This window comes from Trifolium pratense, linkage group LG2 (genome assembly GCF_020283565.1).
Source record: "Trifolium pratense cultivar HEN17-A07 linkage group LG2, ARS_RC_1.1, whole genome shotgun sequence".
NCBI lineage: Eukaryota > Viridiplantae > Streptophyta > Magnoliopsida > Fabales > Fabaceae > Trifolium > Trifolium pratense.
In genome coordinates, this window is record NC_060060.1 from 21759752 (window position 1) to 21772029 (window position 12278).

Below are 12278 nucleotides of genomic sequence, written 5' to 3' on the forward strand. Positions count from 1 at the left end.
AAAAAAAATTAATAATTTAATTATTTAAAAATCAGTATTTGATTTTTAAATAATTAAATTATTAATTATTTTTTTAAAAAAAAATTAATATTAATTTTTTAAAACAAAAAATATACTGCATAATAAATAATTAAAAAATATTATAATTAAAATTTAATAAAAAGCATAATAAAAATACTTAACATAAGCATAATTAAATATAATGATAATATTGTCATTACAAAAAGAAAACAATTAAACAAATAATAATCAACAACAGATTATTAAAATTACACATCAACGTTGGTCAGGCGGCTGATATAGTGGTCGCTTCCCCTTGCCAGTGTCTGTTGGCTGACGCGACCTTCCTCGGCCTCGGCCTCGGCCTCTACCTTCCTCGTGTATTATGACTCCGGGGAGTGACGTTCGCAAAGGAGGTCGTGCCACAGGCCTATGAACGAAGTTAATTGGGGCTTGATTTGGGAAGAAGTTGCCTTGGGGTTGATTTGGATGTGGGATTATGAAGTCTTGTTGTGGATTTAATGATCTCTGGTATTCGGTGAAAGCAGTTTGTTGATTATTTCTACCGCTTCCGTCACTACTGCTTCCACTTGTTTGCCCAGTAGGATCAAAAAATTGTAAATGAACTGGTTCATTAAGCATCTGACTCATATCCTCTATGCTCATACTCAGTACTGGATCACCCTCTCGGTACTCCGGCAGCTGATTCAAATTAACCATGCTACTCAAATCCGGTCGATATTCTTGTTCACCGGCATTTTGATTTTGTCGTGCCGAAGCCTGAGATGATGATCCAACCCCTCCCCCCGCCGGCGCCGGCGCCCTCTGCTGTGAAAAGAATTCCTGCAATATATGTTGGACCCGTACGTCCACCCGGTCATCAAATGATGCTTCGAACTCATCGCGGAATTCTTCTCTATACGTGGCCCTCATTCGCGCTTCATACTCATCATCGGTTTCCTCTCTTTGAGTTGGACGAGAGCGTCCTGTACTCGATGAAGATGAAGATGTGTAAGTGACATCTCTCAAACCAGTTGGGTCACTTGCATATAGAGAAGATGTACACCCAGCAGCGAATTTGCGACCTCGAGTCGCACCACCAGCATTCTTAACAAAAGCCAACGACATCTTGTTTCGACGAACATCCTCATTATCTCGCCTATGAGGTGGTAGTCGTAGTTGGCTTGCATTATATTCTTCAACCCAAATTTGCGTCAACCTCTACAATAAATTAAAAAAAAATTATAATTAATTAATTATAATGTTTAGATATAATTATATAATGTTTAAAAAATAATGTTATACGAAATAAATAATAAATAATATATATAATTAAATACTTACCGACACTTCTTGCGCCCTTGCCCCCGTCCACTCACCGGAATCTGCATACCGGTGCATCATGTCATTCATCTCCATAAAGGTGGGTGGACGACCAAATTGTTGGATGAACTCAAGACGAAGCGTTCCGGCAGATTTAGACCCTCCAGAGTGTACGCACGCACGATTGGCTTCATCAGTATTTCTGTTGGCTTTGTTCTTTATACACTTTGCAATATACTCTTCCTCTTCCCATCTGCGGCAGAGCATAGGGTATGAATTGCCAGCGAGCCAAAGTGGTGGTTTTGAAGGATCCTTTTTAATCTTTTTCCGCGCTTCAAAAAGTAAGGTCGACAGACGCTTGGTGGCTTTTTTGTTGAATATACGCTCAATAGCCGCTGTGTGGTGATTCAGCCAAGTTACTTGCGACTACGAAAAATAAAGAAAAATTGTTAATAAATTAGTAAATATATGTTTAGTAACAAAATTGATTGGATAAAAAAGTAATTATAAATAAAAACGTACCCTGAAGCCATTCCAAAATTGTTGATATCCACGCTCATCTGCCCTGACCTCCGTCCAGTTGAGATATGGAGCCTGGAATTTGGATTTCAATGCATTATTGATTGCCTTATTCGCCGGATTTTGGGGTTGCAAACTGCACAATATATATATATTAGTTAAGAATAATTATCATATATATCCAATTAATTTATTAAACACAAATTCTTAATAATAATTAACTTACTTTGTGGCGGTATATGGCATGATGATGGGTCTACCATGCCGGTCAATCAACAATTCATTTTGAGGAGCTAAAAGTGCAATATCGGCTATTTCCTCGTCCTCGTGGTCATCATCGTCGTCGTAGGAGTCGTACTCCTCTTCCACACCGTCTACGGTTCGAGACTTGGGCATACCCTCCAACCATCGATTCCGAACAACGCGGCGGGGTAAAGCACGTCTACGTGGAGCGCGTCCGCGTCCGCGTCCGACACCCGGTGCTGGTGGAATATCATCAATGTCATCATCGACATTGTCATCATCAAAATTTTCTTCATCTGGATTCATCTATAATAAAAAAATATATGATAAATATATTTATATAATTAAGAAATACATGACAAATATATATATAATTAAGAAATACATGACAAATATATATATAATTAAGAAATACATGACAAATATATATATAATTAATTAAGAAATACATGACATATATTGTTTTATAATTCATCATCATTAAACGATAAACAAATGCAACCAAAAACAAATATTCAAGTACAACGATTAATATTATTACAACGCGGATAACTATATTATAAAATTAATTGTCATCCCAATCTGATACATCTTCATCATCACTGCCTTCATTATCACCATTAGCTTCGACGTCCTCTTCATCAACATCACCATCAGAAGGTACTTCTTCGGCTTCTTCTTGTACACAAAGTTGATTAAAAGTTTCAACTGCAATGACATCATCAACATTGGACATCTCATCTTCCTGATATGGTTCATCTTCACGTTCATCTATCTCATTTTTTTCAATCAGACCCCTTGGTTTTGATGTTATTGCGGCACACCAACCTCGCTTATCCCTTGTAGTCGATGGATAAGGGACATAGTGAACTTGTCTGACGTTATGAGCCATAGCAAACGGATCATACAATGGATAATGTTTGTTCATTTTTATGTCCACGGTATTAGTCTTTGAATCATATCTGGTACCTCTATTTGAAGGATCAAACCATTTACAGTAAAACAACACGACTGTTTTCTTGTAATCAAGGTAATTGTATTCGATTTCAAATATGTTCTCAATGACACCGTAAAAATCTCCTTCACCATTTTCAGTCACACCTTTCATACACACTCCACTGTTTACTGTTGTTTTTCCTTCACTCCAACTGTGTGTCTCAAATCTGTAACCATTGACAAAGTAGGTGTGCCATTGTTTAACGGTTGACTTTGGGCCATCAGATAAGTTTCTCAAGTGTTGTATGACACGAGTTGCGGGTGTTTGTTGGTACATGTATTCTTTGAACCATGCTGGAAATTGCGAATTGATTTGAGCAGAAGTATGTTGTGTTAAAAACATCCTAAGTTATTAAATATCGTTAGTTATAAGCGAACTTAATTGGAATAAATAATTATTTATTAACTAATTAAAAATACTCACTGTAAATATGGCTCGACTTCATTGCAATTAATCAGCAAGTGAACATGCGCCGAATAGAGAACTTTGTCACCAGGATACAACACTTTCTCACCACCACCATTACGACCAGGCAAGCTGAATATTGACATGTTTAATGGGTGAATTCTCACAGGCCGAGATGTTTCAGTTTCATTGCGAATATGGCTTGATGACAACGTGTCTTTGAAGTAATGCGAACAAAAGTAAATTGTTTCGCGGTGTAAGTATGTTGCACAAATTGAGCCTTCGACCCTAGCTTTGTTTTTCACGGCACGTTTTGCATAACCCATGAACCTTTCGAACGGGTACATCCATCTATATTGAACCGGCCCACCAAGCCTAGCCTCGTATGCAAGATGCACCACAACATGCTCCATAGAATCAAACAAGGCAGGAGGAAATATTCTCTCCAACTTACACAAGATCAGTGGAATGTCATTTTCCATCTTGATGAGATCAGCCTCTCTTAGCGTTGTCGAACACAAATTCTTGAAAAATTGACTGATTTCAATAAGCGGATTCAATACATGTTGGGGTAAAGAACTAAATGCAATCGGAAGTAAAGTCTGGAAAAAAACATGACAATCATGACTTTTCATCCCACGCATCCTTCCATGGTCAACATCAGCGCATCTCGCCAAATTCGACGAATAACCGTCCGGCATCTTCACTTCTTTTACCCATCGACAAACAGATTTTGCTTCTTCAGGAGATAAAGTATAGTTTGCACGAGGTTTAAGAAGTTTGCCGTTAGATGTCTCCACCAACAACAGTTCGTTACGTTTGCAATACAACCCTATGTCTCTCCTCGCGTTGTCATTATCTTTCGTTTTTCCTTTGACATTCATGACAGTGTTAAAAATATTTTCAAACACATTTTTCTCAATATGCATAACATCAAGGTTGTGACGTAAAAGGTTGTCTTTCCAATACGGCAGATCCCAAAAGATACTTCTTTTTGTCCAGTTGTGTGTTTGTCCATAACCACGCGGTTTAGATGCAACACCACCTACAACCTCAACCTTTGGAATATCTTTCACTTTGTTCCAGACTTGTCGGGATGTCAAATAATCTGGTGGATCACGAGTCTCGGTGTCACCATGAACAAAAGCATTTTTATTTCTTCTAAACGGATGATCAGTAGGCAAGAACCGACGATGACAGTCAAACCAAGTAGCCTTCCCACCGTTTTCTAACCAAAACGCTTTGGTGTCCATCATGCAAATAGGACATCCTAGTTTACCATGTGTCCCCCATCCAGACAACATCCCATATGCAGGAAAATCATTAATGGTCCACATCAAAGCTCCTCTCATATTGAAATTTCGTTTTTGGTTGATATCATACGTCGCAACACCGTTCCACAATCTCTTCAAATCATCAATCAAAGGTTGTAAATAGATATCAATACCAACAGTTGGACTAGATGGGCCTGGTATTACAGCGGCTAAAAACATGTAAGGTTTTGACATGCACATATCAGGAGGAAGATTGTACGGGGTAACCAGAACAGGCCAACATGAATATGGAGTGGCTGATACTTGAGTATATGGTGTAAATCCATCTGAGCATAACCCAAGTCGGACATTCCGTGGCTCCGAAGCAAATTCAGGATAAACTTGATCAAAATGCTTCCAAGCCATTCCATCAGAAGGATGTCGCAACTCACCTGACATTTTTCTACTTTCATAGTTTTCACGATGCCATGTCATTTTACTGGTTGTTTGCATCGATGCATACAACCTTTGCAACCTTGGTATTATGGGTAAATAGAACATCGCCTTTCTTGGGATTGGCTTCCTTCTGACTGACCGTGAATTTCTTGTTACACGATATCTTGGTTCTTGACAAAATTTACATTCAAGTAATGCACCGTCATCTACACCAAATTCGTTGCTATAGTACAACATACACCCGTTAACACAACAGTCAATTCTCTTCGCTCCGAGTCCTAACTTTGCAACCAATTGTCTTGCTTCGTAATAATTTTTTGGCAAATCAAGAGGACGGTCTATTGTTATATCCAACATCAGTTTTGTTATCAAGTCCATGGTGTATTCTGAAACAAGACATTCAGACTTGATACCCAAAAGTCTAATACACACCGTTAACTTTGAGTCTCGAGAGCCTTCACACAACGGTGTATTTGTCTCTTTCAAAAGATCAAAAAATCGCTGGGCTTCCTCATTTGGTCTCTCGACGTTAACATCAGCGTCATATTCATCATCAGCAGGGTCGTCGACATCATTTGGCACATAAATCGGCGTATTAAACCCAAGGGCATTAGTTATCATATTGTCCATCTCATTAAACGGATCATAATGCTGATGATAATATTGGGGAACAACAACGGGCTGAAAAACACTGCTTGAAGCACGATTTTGATTCACGGGAACAGTCGTGGAACATCCTTCGCCATGACTTGACCAAACCCAATAATTAGGTTGGAATCCCTTTTTATATAAATGAGACCTAATTTCATCTTCGCTCTGTATTCTTGTACATCGACAAAGTACACACGGACATCTAATTCCCCCTTCACGTATCACAATGTCATTATATTTTACTGTATTGATAAACATTTCGACCCCTATTTTAAATTCCTCTTTAACCCGGCCCCTCTTTCCAGGATTATGTCTATCGTACATCCAATTACGATTGCTAAAATCCATATCTGTGTAGTTTAATTAATATATAATTAGATCGATATATGTATTAAATTTATTACTTTATTTTTCAAAAGTATTTTGGACATATATATATGTCTACTCAACAATAACATATAAACTTTTAACATTTTATTTTTAAAGTTTATGGTTTATTAAATCTAAAAAATACTAAGTTTTTTAGTTGACAAAACTACCGACTTTTTAACATATATATTATAATTTTTTAAAATATAATTGTTTTTCTTTTTTTAAATACATAGTAATAATAAAATGCTAGTAACTATTTCTAAGTGTACGGTAAAAATAAAACTATCACTAAATATTATAAATTAAAATTACATATATTACTTACTTGGGTGCCGGGTAGAGTCTTACTTGGTGCGCGCTCCTAACCACAAACTCCGCTCCTAACCCACGACCTCCGATGACCACGAGAATTTGCTAATAAAAATTGTAAATAACAAATTATTAGAACATATACATTTAAATAACAAAGTAAAAATTTTAACTTTAAAAGTAAAACACAAACACTTACCACTGTTTAGATGGAGATATGAAAATTACATCACTTTTTTAAAAATACACAAACTGTTAAAAAATTTCTTTTATAAATTTTTTTTAAAAAAATTTCGTTTTTTTAAAAAATAATATAAATATACTGTTTTTTTGAAAAAAAAAATACTTATTTAAAAAAAATAATTCTGTTTTCGAAATAAACAAAATTAAATATATTTTTTTAATTTTTTTTACAAAAACAATAACTTTTATACATAGTGATAAGAAAATATTAGTAATAAATTACAAAGTATTAATTAATAACTATTACTAAGTATACGATAAAAAAAACTATCACTATATAAATTAAAATTACGTTACTTACTTGGGTGCCGAGTAGATTCTTACTTGGCGCGCACCTAGCCCACGAACTCCGCTCCTCACGAGAATAAGACTTGCTATTAAAAATGGTAAAACACAAATATTAGAACATATACATTTAAATAACAAAACAAAAATTTTAAATTCGTAAAAGTAAAACACAAACACTTACCACTTTTTGTATGGAGACACTACAACATTTGTAGCCTCTGGCAACATGTTATTATGCAACCCTTGACAATTGTAGCCTAAAAGTACTATAGGCAACAATTTATGCATGTTACTGGGTGTATTTTTGCCACACTATAAACCTGTTCCCAAAAATATAATGGGGGACATTTATCAACCGTGACCAATGAACTTTTTTGGCAACACTTGTTAACTGTCGCCTTAACCATCTTAGGGAACAATTTTCAAGGGTTGCGTTATTATTAACAAAAAGGCTACGTTTAACGATTGTCGCAGTTAAAAAAGATATATATTTTTTTTATTTTGATTTCCCTTCAAATATATAATTAATAAATAATTTAATAACAATTAGAGCTGTCAAAAAAGACCGGGCTATCGGGCCGGCCCATTAGATCTATCATTTTACATGGGTCGGACTTCATAAAAAGGGGACCAGTCTTTATCGGGCCGGACCTTATCGGGTCAGACTTTTTCATGGGCCGTCATGGGTCGGCACACAAGCTTTTGGGCTGGCCCCTTAAAGAATTAAAAAAATTATTAAAAAAAATGCTATAATCTTTTTATTGTTATATTTTAGTATTATTTTTATGCATAAATTCAAATATAATTTTTTTTATTATTTTTGTTGTTTTATTGTTATTATTTGTGTTTTGTTCCTATCTATAATCTGTTTTATTCCTATTTTTAAGCGTATCATCTTTTTATATTCTTTCTTAATTTTTTTTTGTGAAATTATAACGAAGGATATAAAACTTGGTATATGGTTATTTTAAGTCTATCATCTTTTTATTGTATTTATTTTTTTTTTTTTTTTTTACTTACATTACAATGGATGAATGAAACATATAAAACTTGGAATTTTTTTTTGTAGTAATAATAATAATATGACAAAAAACTTATTGGATTAGAATGTGATAGTTAGAGATTTGTTTGTTTATTTGATGAGGATAAAGAGGAAGATATTGTTGTTTGGGAGATTATGTGAGAAAGTATAGGGATACGAATTACCTTCTTGAAAATTTAGTAGAATGTTTTTTGTTTTAAAAAAAATACTATGAAAATTAATGGGCCGGCCCATCGGGCCATGTAGGCTTTTGCTTATTGGTTCGGGCTAAGCAGACTGGGCCATGAAGTTAACGGGTCGGGCCCCTTTATTTGATCAGGCCCTTTCAGGCCGGACCGGGCCGGCCCTTTGACGGCTCTAATAACAATGATCATTTTTTTTTAGTGATTTTTTTTGGGTAGTATTGTGATTTTTGTTGTTATTATTATTATTATTATTAAAATTTTATGTGATTTATTATTGTTATTATTATTAATTAATATATATGTATATATATACATATGTGGCATTTACCTAAAAAAAAACAGATTTTCAGTTCCACTCTTCCCTGTGTAAGAAAAAAAACAGTCTTGTTAGTATTCCCTAATTAACTTTCTTTTTATTCTCCGTAAAAAAAGTTTCTTTCTTATTTTTTTTAGTGAAGCAATCAAATCAAATCTCTAAGTTAAAAAGCCAAAAAACCCTACCTCGCCTCCATTTTTGTGTCCCCTTCCTTCTCCATATCCTTTGATCTACTTCCCATCACTGCTTATCTCTCTCTGCTTCTTCTATTTCAAACAAATCGAACACTGCAACACACCGCGACGGTCGTTCCGAAGATGAATCTTAACTACATCGCGAGAAGCTCTTCGAATACCTTGAGAAATTCAATAGTTCCAAGAACAAATCTCAGGTCATTGTCTCCTCTATAATTTCAATGTCTCTTCGTTTTTTTATTTAGTGTTTTAGATGGTGTTGTTGTTCAAGTTTTCTTTCAATTAGGGTTTTGAACTGTCGTTTTTAGCACTCAGATCTTTAGGGATTTGTGTGTGTTGTTGTGAAGAAACACCTGCTTACTTGATCTTCTACAGTTCTACTTTACACAAGAAAGTTTTTTGCCAACTAATGAACTCTTTTTGCACAGGTGATACTCTGAATGCATTGAAGAACAACATGAATTATCCTAACAATGTTCTTTAATGTTGGCCAAGGAGGTCAAAATGTTTTGGAGCTTTATGATTTTTATCATGTAGACCAAGAGAGGCTTTGTGTTTGCTGTCAAGGAGTCCATTGTTTAGTTGATTTGGTGCTAAAAGCTTCTTCCAAGACTATAAGGGTATTTATTTATTTGATAATTGGCTAATCAAAGTCTTGCTTATCTTTATGGTAACGAAAATACTTAATTCAAGAATCCATTGTGACACAAATGGTGTCAATGAACTAAAGGGGAAGTGTTAGTCCTCTCCTATTACAGTAGACATAGCATATGATCTTTAAAACATGTTTCGGAAGCTTGAAAGAGTAATTACTAAGGTTAAAGTAGTTAGATTTGGAAATTAGCTTGAAATTATTTTAGCCAAAGCAAAGTAATAGCACTCCTTGCTTTGCAAAAATTATAACAACGTAACTATAGTTTTAAGTTGGCATATAAACAACTGCATATTCCTAACTTCGTGTAATAGTTTACAATGATTTGGTTTCATTGCTAGTAATTAATAGGTTATTAATATGAAGGTACTGAAGTTGTGGTAATTATATATGTAGATTATTATTCAAATATCAATCTGAATGAAGCTATTGATTTGTTAAGGTTTGTGTTTACTAATCTTTGATCTCTTGCTCATGTTGCGTCTATGATTATTTCTAATACAAGGCATATTCCTTAGTGTTTTGATTTTTTCTGGTTTTTTCAACCTGCTATGTTTGTGGTTTTGATTTGGTATTGTTTGTGGTGGTTCTGCAGCTGCAGCCACAGTTTTTTTCTTTCTAGTTTTTTCCTTTGGTTGGCTCTGTTTTCGCTGCTATTTCCTTTTTTCCTTTCATTGTTTTCTGATATTTGTACCTGGGACTTTTGTCTGTTTATTGTCTGTTCGGGTGCTGGTTTTGAGGCTCGTAGCAGTAAGGTTTTTTATCCTAGCAGGTGCTGTTGGTTTATGGTAGTAGTAGTCGTTTTGGTTTTTTAAGACTTATGGTTTTCTTTTGTAGTTTTGTTGGCTTACTGCTAGTGCAATGTTCATGTAATATTTCGCAGTCCTCTGGTTACACCTTGTGAATGGAGTTAGGCATAACTAGTAGTATAATTAGTAGTAGGTGTTCTTACTTAAAATATGATATATGATTTAACTAATGAACATTACAGTCATGAGCAAATCAATTATTAGGGAACTTCAATTGGGTTTGAAAACTGAAAAGTAGTCTATAATTTGGTTTTGTGGTAGCATGCCATTTTTTATTGATTTAGTTTTGGGTCTTTATTATGTTTTTGTTCAACTATTGATTAAGTTTGTGTAGCAGGTTTTACATTGGAGCAATACGGTGAAAAGGGATTACGATCAAAGAAGGCATGTTACAGGTGCTTCTTCATATGATTATGCAGCCAAGATAGTGGGGGTATTGAATGGAAATTTTTACTATTTTACACTAAGATTGTCCAATTTTAGTTGTATTTATGGTTGAGTAAATAGTGTCTTAACTTGTATCTGAGAAGTCATTGGAGCGGTAACCATGACTTTAGGTTTTTTATAGTAGTAGTACATGTTGCTACTTTTTAGTACCCATAGAAAGGATGTACTCCACTATTCATTTATGTAAAACTGCAATCATTTGAATAAAGGAGTTCATGTATTTGCCTCACTTTTATTCCAAATATAAATTGAATATTAAATTTGGTTATAATCGTATCAAAATTATTGCCTATTATAAACATAAATGTTTAAACTGTTGTCTCTAAGTTATGGCAACGGTTAAGAAAGGTTGCCTATACGTAATGGGGACACTAGAAAACTGTTACCTTTGCTTATTATTTTGGCAACAGTCACGAACTGTAAATAAAACTGGCAACACGTAAAAACTGTCGCCTAAAGTTTGCAGGTAAACTGTTCCCTATTCTCAATAGCTTAGGCGACAGTTTTAGAAAGTGTGGCTAAAAAGTGCGAAAACTGTAACCTAAAACAATAGGTAACGCTCGCTTATAAAACGGGTGAAAACTGTTCCCTATACCTTTTGGTTACAGTTTTGACGGTTTAGGCTACATTTTTCGAATGTTGCCAAAAAGCAAAAATGTTGTAGTGAGATTAAGTTGAAAGTATGAAATTTAAGAGAGAAGTTAGAGAAAATTTAGAGAGAGAATGAAAGGTAAAAATGAAGTGAAGGTGTAATAGATTTGTTGAAGAAGAATATATAAAGTAGTAATAAGCGAACCGTTGGAATTTAAATTTGAAATATGCATTACTGGCGGCCTGACACCGTCGTAAATGCATAACGTCTTTCTCATTACTGACGGCCTGGGACCGTCATAATTGACCACGCATTACTGACGGCCCAGGACCGTCATAATTGCTCATCTGCTTTAACTTTCCTGACGGCCTGGAACCGTCTTAATTGACCACGCATTACTGACGGCCTGACACCGTCACTAATGCTTAATGTTACCGTTTTAAAATTTTTCTTTCCCCCAAGACGCATTACTGACGGCTCCCAGCCTTCAATAACCCACAAATGCATTACTGAGGGCTAAAAGCCCTCAATAAGTTTGGTCAGTAATATTATGTTTTCTTGTAGTGATATATATATATATATATATATATATATATATTGCATTAACTTTTTTTTACATTTTAAATTTTGTTAATACTATATGTTAGTTTAATTAAATCTATTTTTTTTTACTTTTTATATGTTTCGAATATAATTGGTAATTGTCATTCCAAAATATTAATTTTCAATTTATTTTATCAAAAATGTCAAACTATTATTTTGTAACGTTTTTTATAATATTTATATTTATTTAAAAAATTACAATTTATAATTTGGATATCCAAAAACCGATCCAAATTAAACCGCATAATATTGGATCGGATTGGATCGAATTTTTTTTATTCGTCATCCAAAACCGAACCAAACCGCAAATGAATTTATTCTTGGATCGGATGGGTTTTTGCCTCAAAACCGATCTAAACCGAACCGTGAGCACCCCTAC

At 34.6% G+C, this 12278-nt stretch overlaps 1 protein-coding gene and 1 long non-coding RNA gene across 3 annotated transcripts; one reads left to right on the top strand and one right to left on the bottom strand.

Annotated features, from left to right (window-relative positions):
* Positions 1–164: 164 nt before the first annotated feature.
* On the bottom strand, positions 165–5826 carry LOC123904380. The gene is made up of 6 exons (XM_045954054.1): positions 3506–5826; positions 2689–3425; positions 2069–2375; positions 1846–1978; positions 1345–1749; positions 165–1221 (listed from the first exon to the last, which is right to left on the bottom strand). The coding sequence occupies exons 1-6, from the start codon at positions 5824–5826 to the stop codon at positions 277–279; spliced, it is 4848 nt and encodes a 1615-aa protein (XP_045810010.1). The 3' UTR covers positions 165–276.
* Positions 5827–8748: 2922 nt separating this feature from the next.
* On the top strand, positions 8749–10933 carry LOC123906825. Of its 2 annotated transcripts, XR_006809036.1 has the most exons (4): positions 8749–8993; positions 9225–9416; positions 9845–9890; positions 10595–10933. It is a non-coding gene; the product is annotated as an uncharacterized LOC123906825 (long non-coding RNA). The 2 variants fall into 2 exon arrangements; XR_006809037.1 differs by lacking the exon at positions 9845–9890.
* Positions 10934–12278: the final 1345 nt, after the last annotated feature.

Coding starts and splice junctions, on each gene's coding strand:
- LOC123904380 (XM_045954054.1), bottom strand. CDS start 5,826: ATGGACAATATGATAACTAATGCCCTTGGGTTTAATACGCCGATTTAT. Junction 1,750..1,845: donor AATTTTGGAATGGCTTCAGG/GTACGTTTTTAT, acceptor TATTTTTCGTAG/TCGCAAGTAACTTGGCTGAA. Junction 1,222..1,344: donor CAAGGGCGCAAGAAGTGTCG/GTAAGTATTTAA, acceptor AATTTATTGTAG/AGGTTGACGCAAATTTGGGT.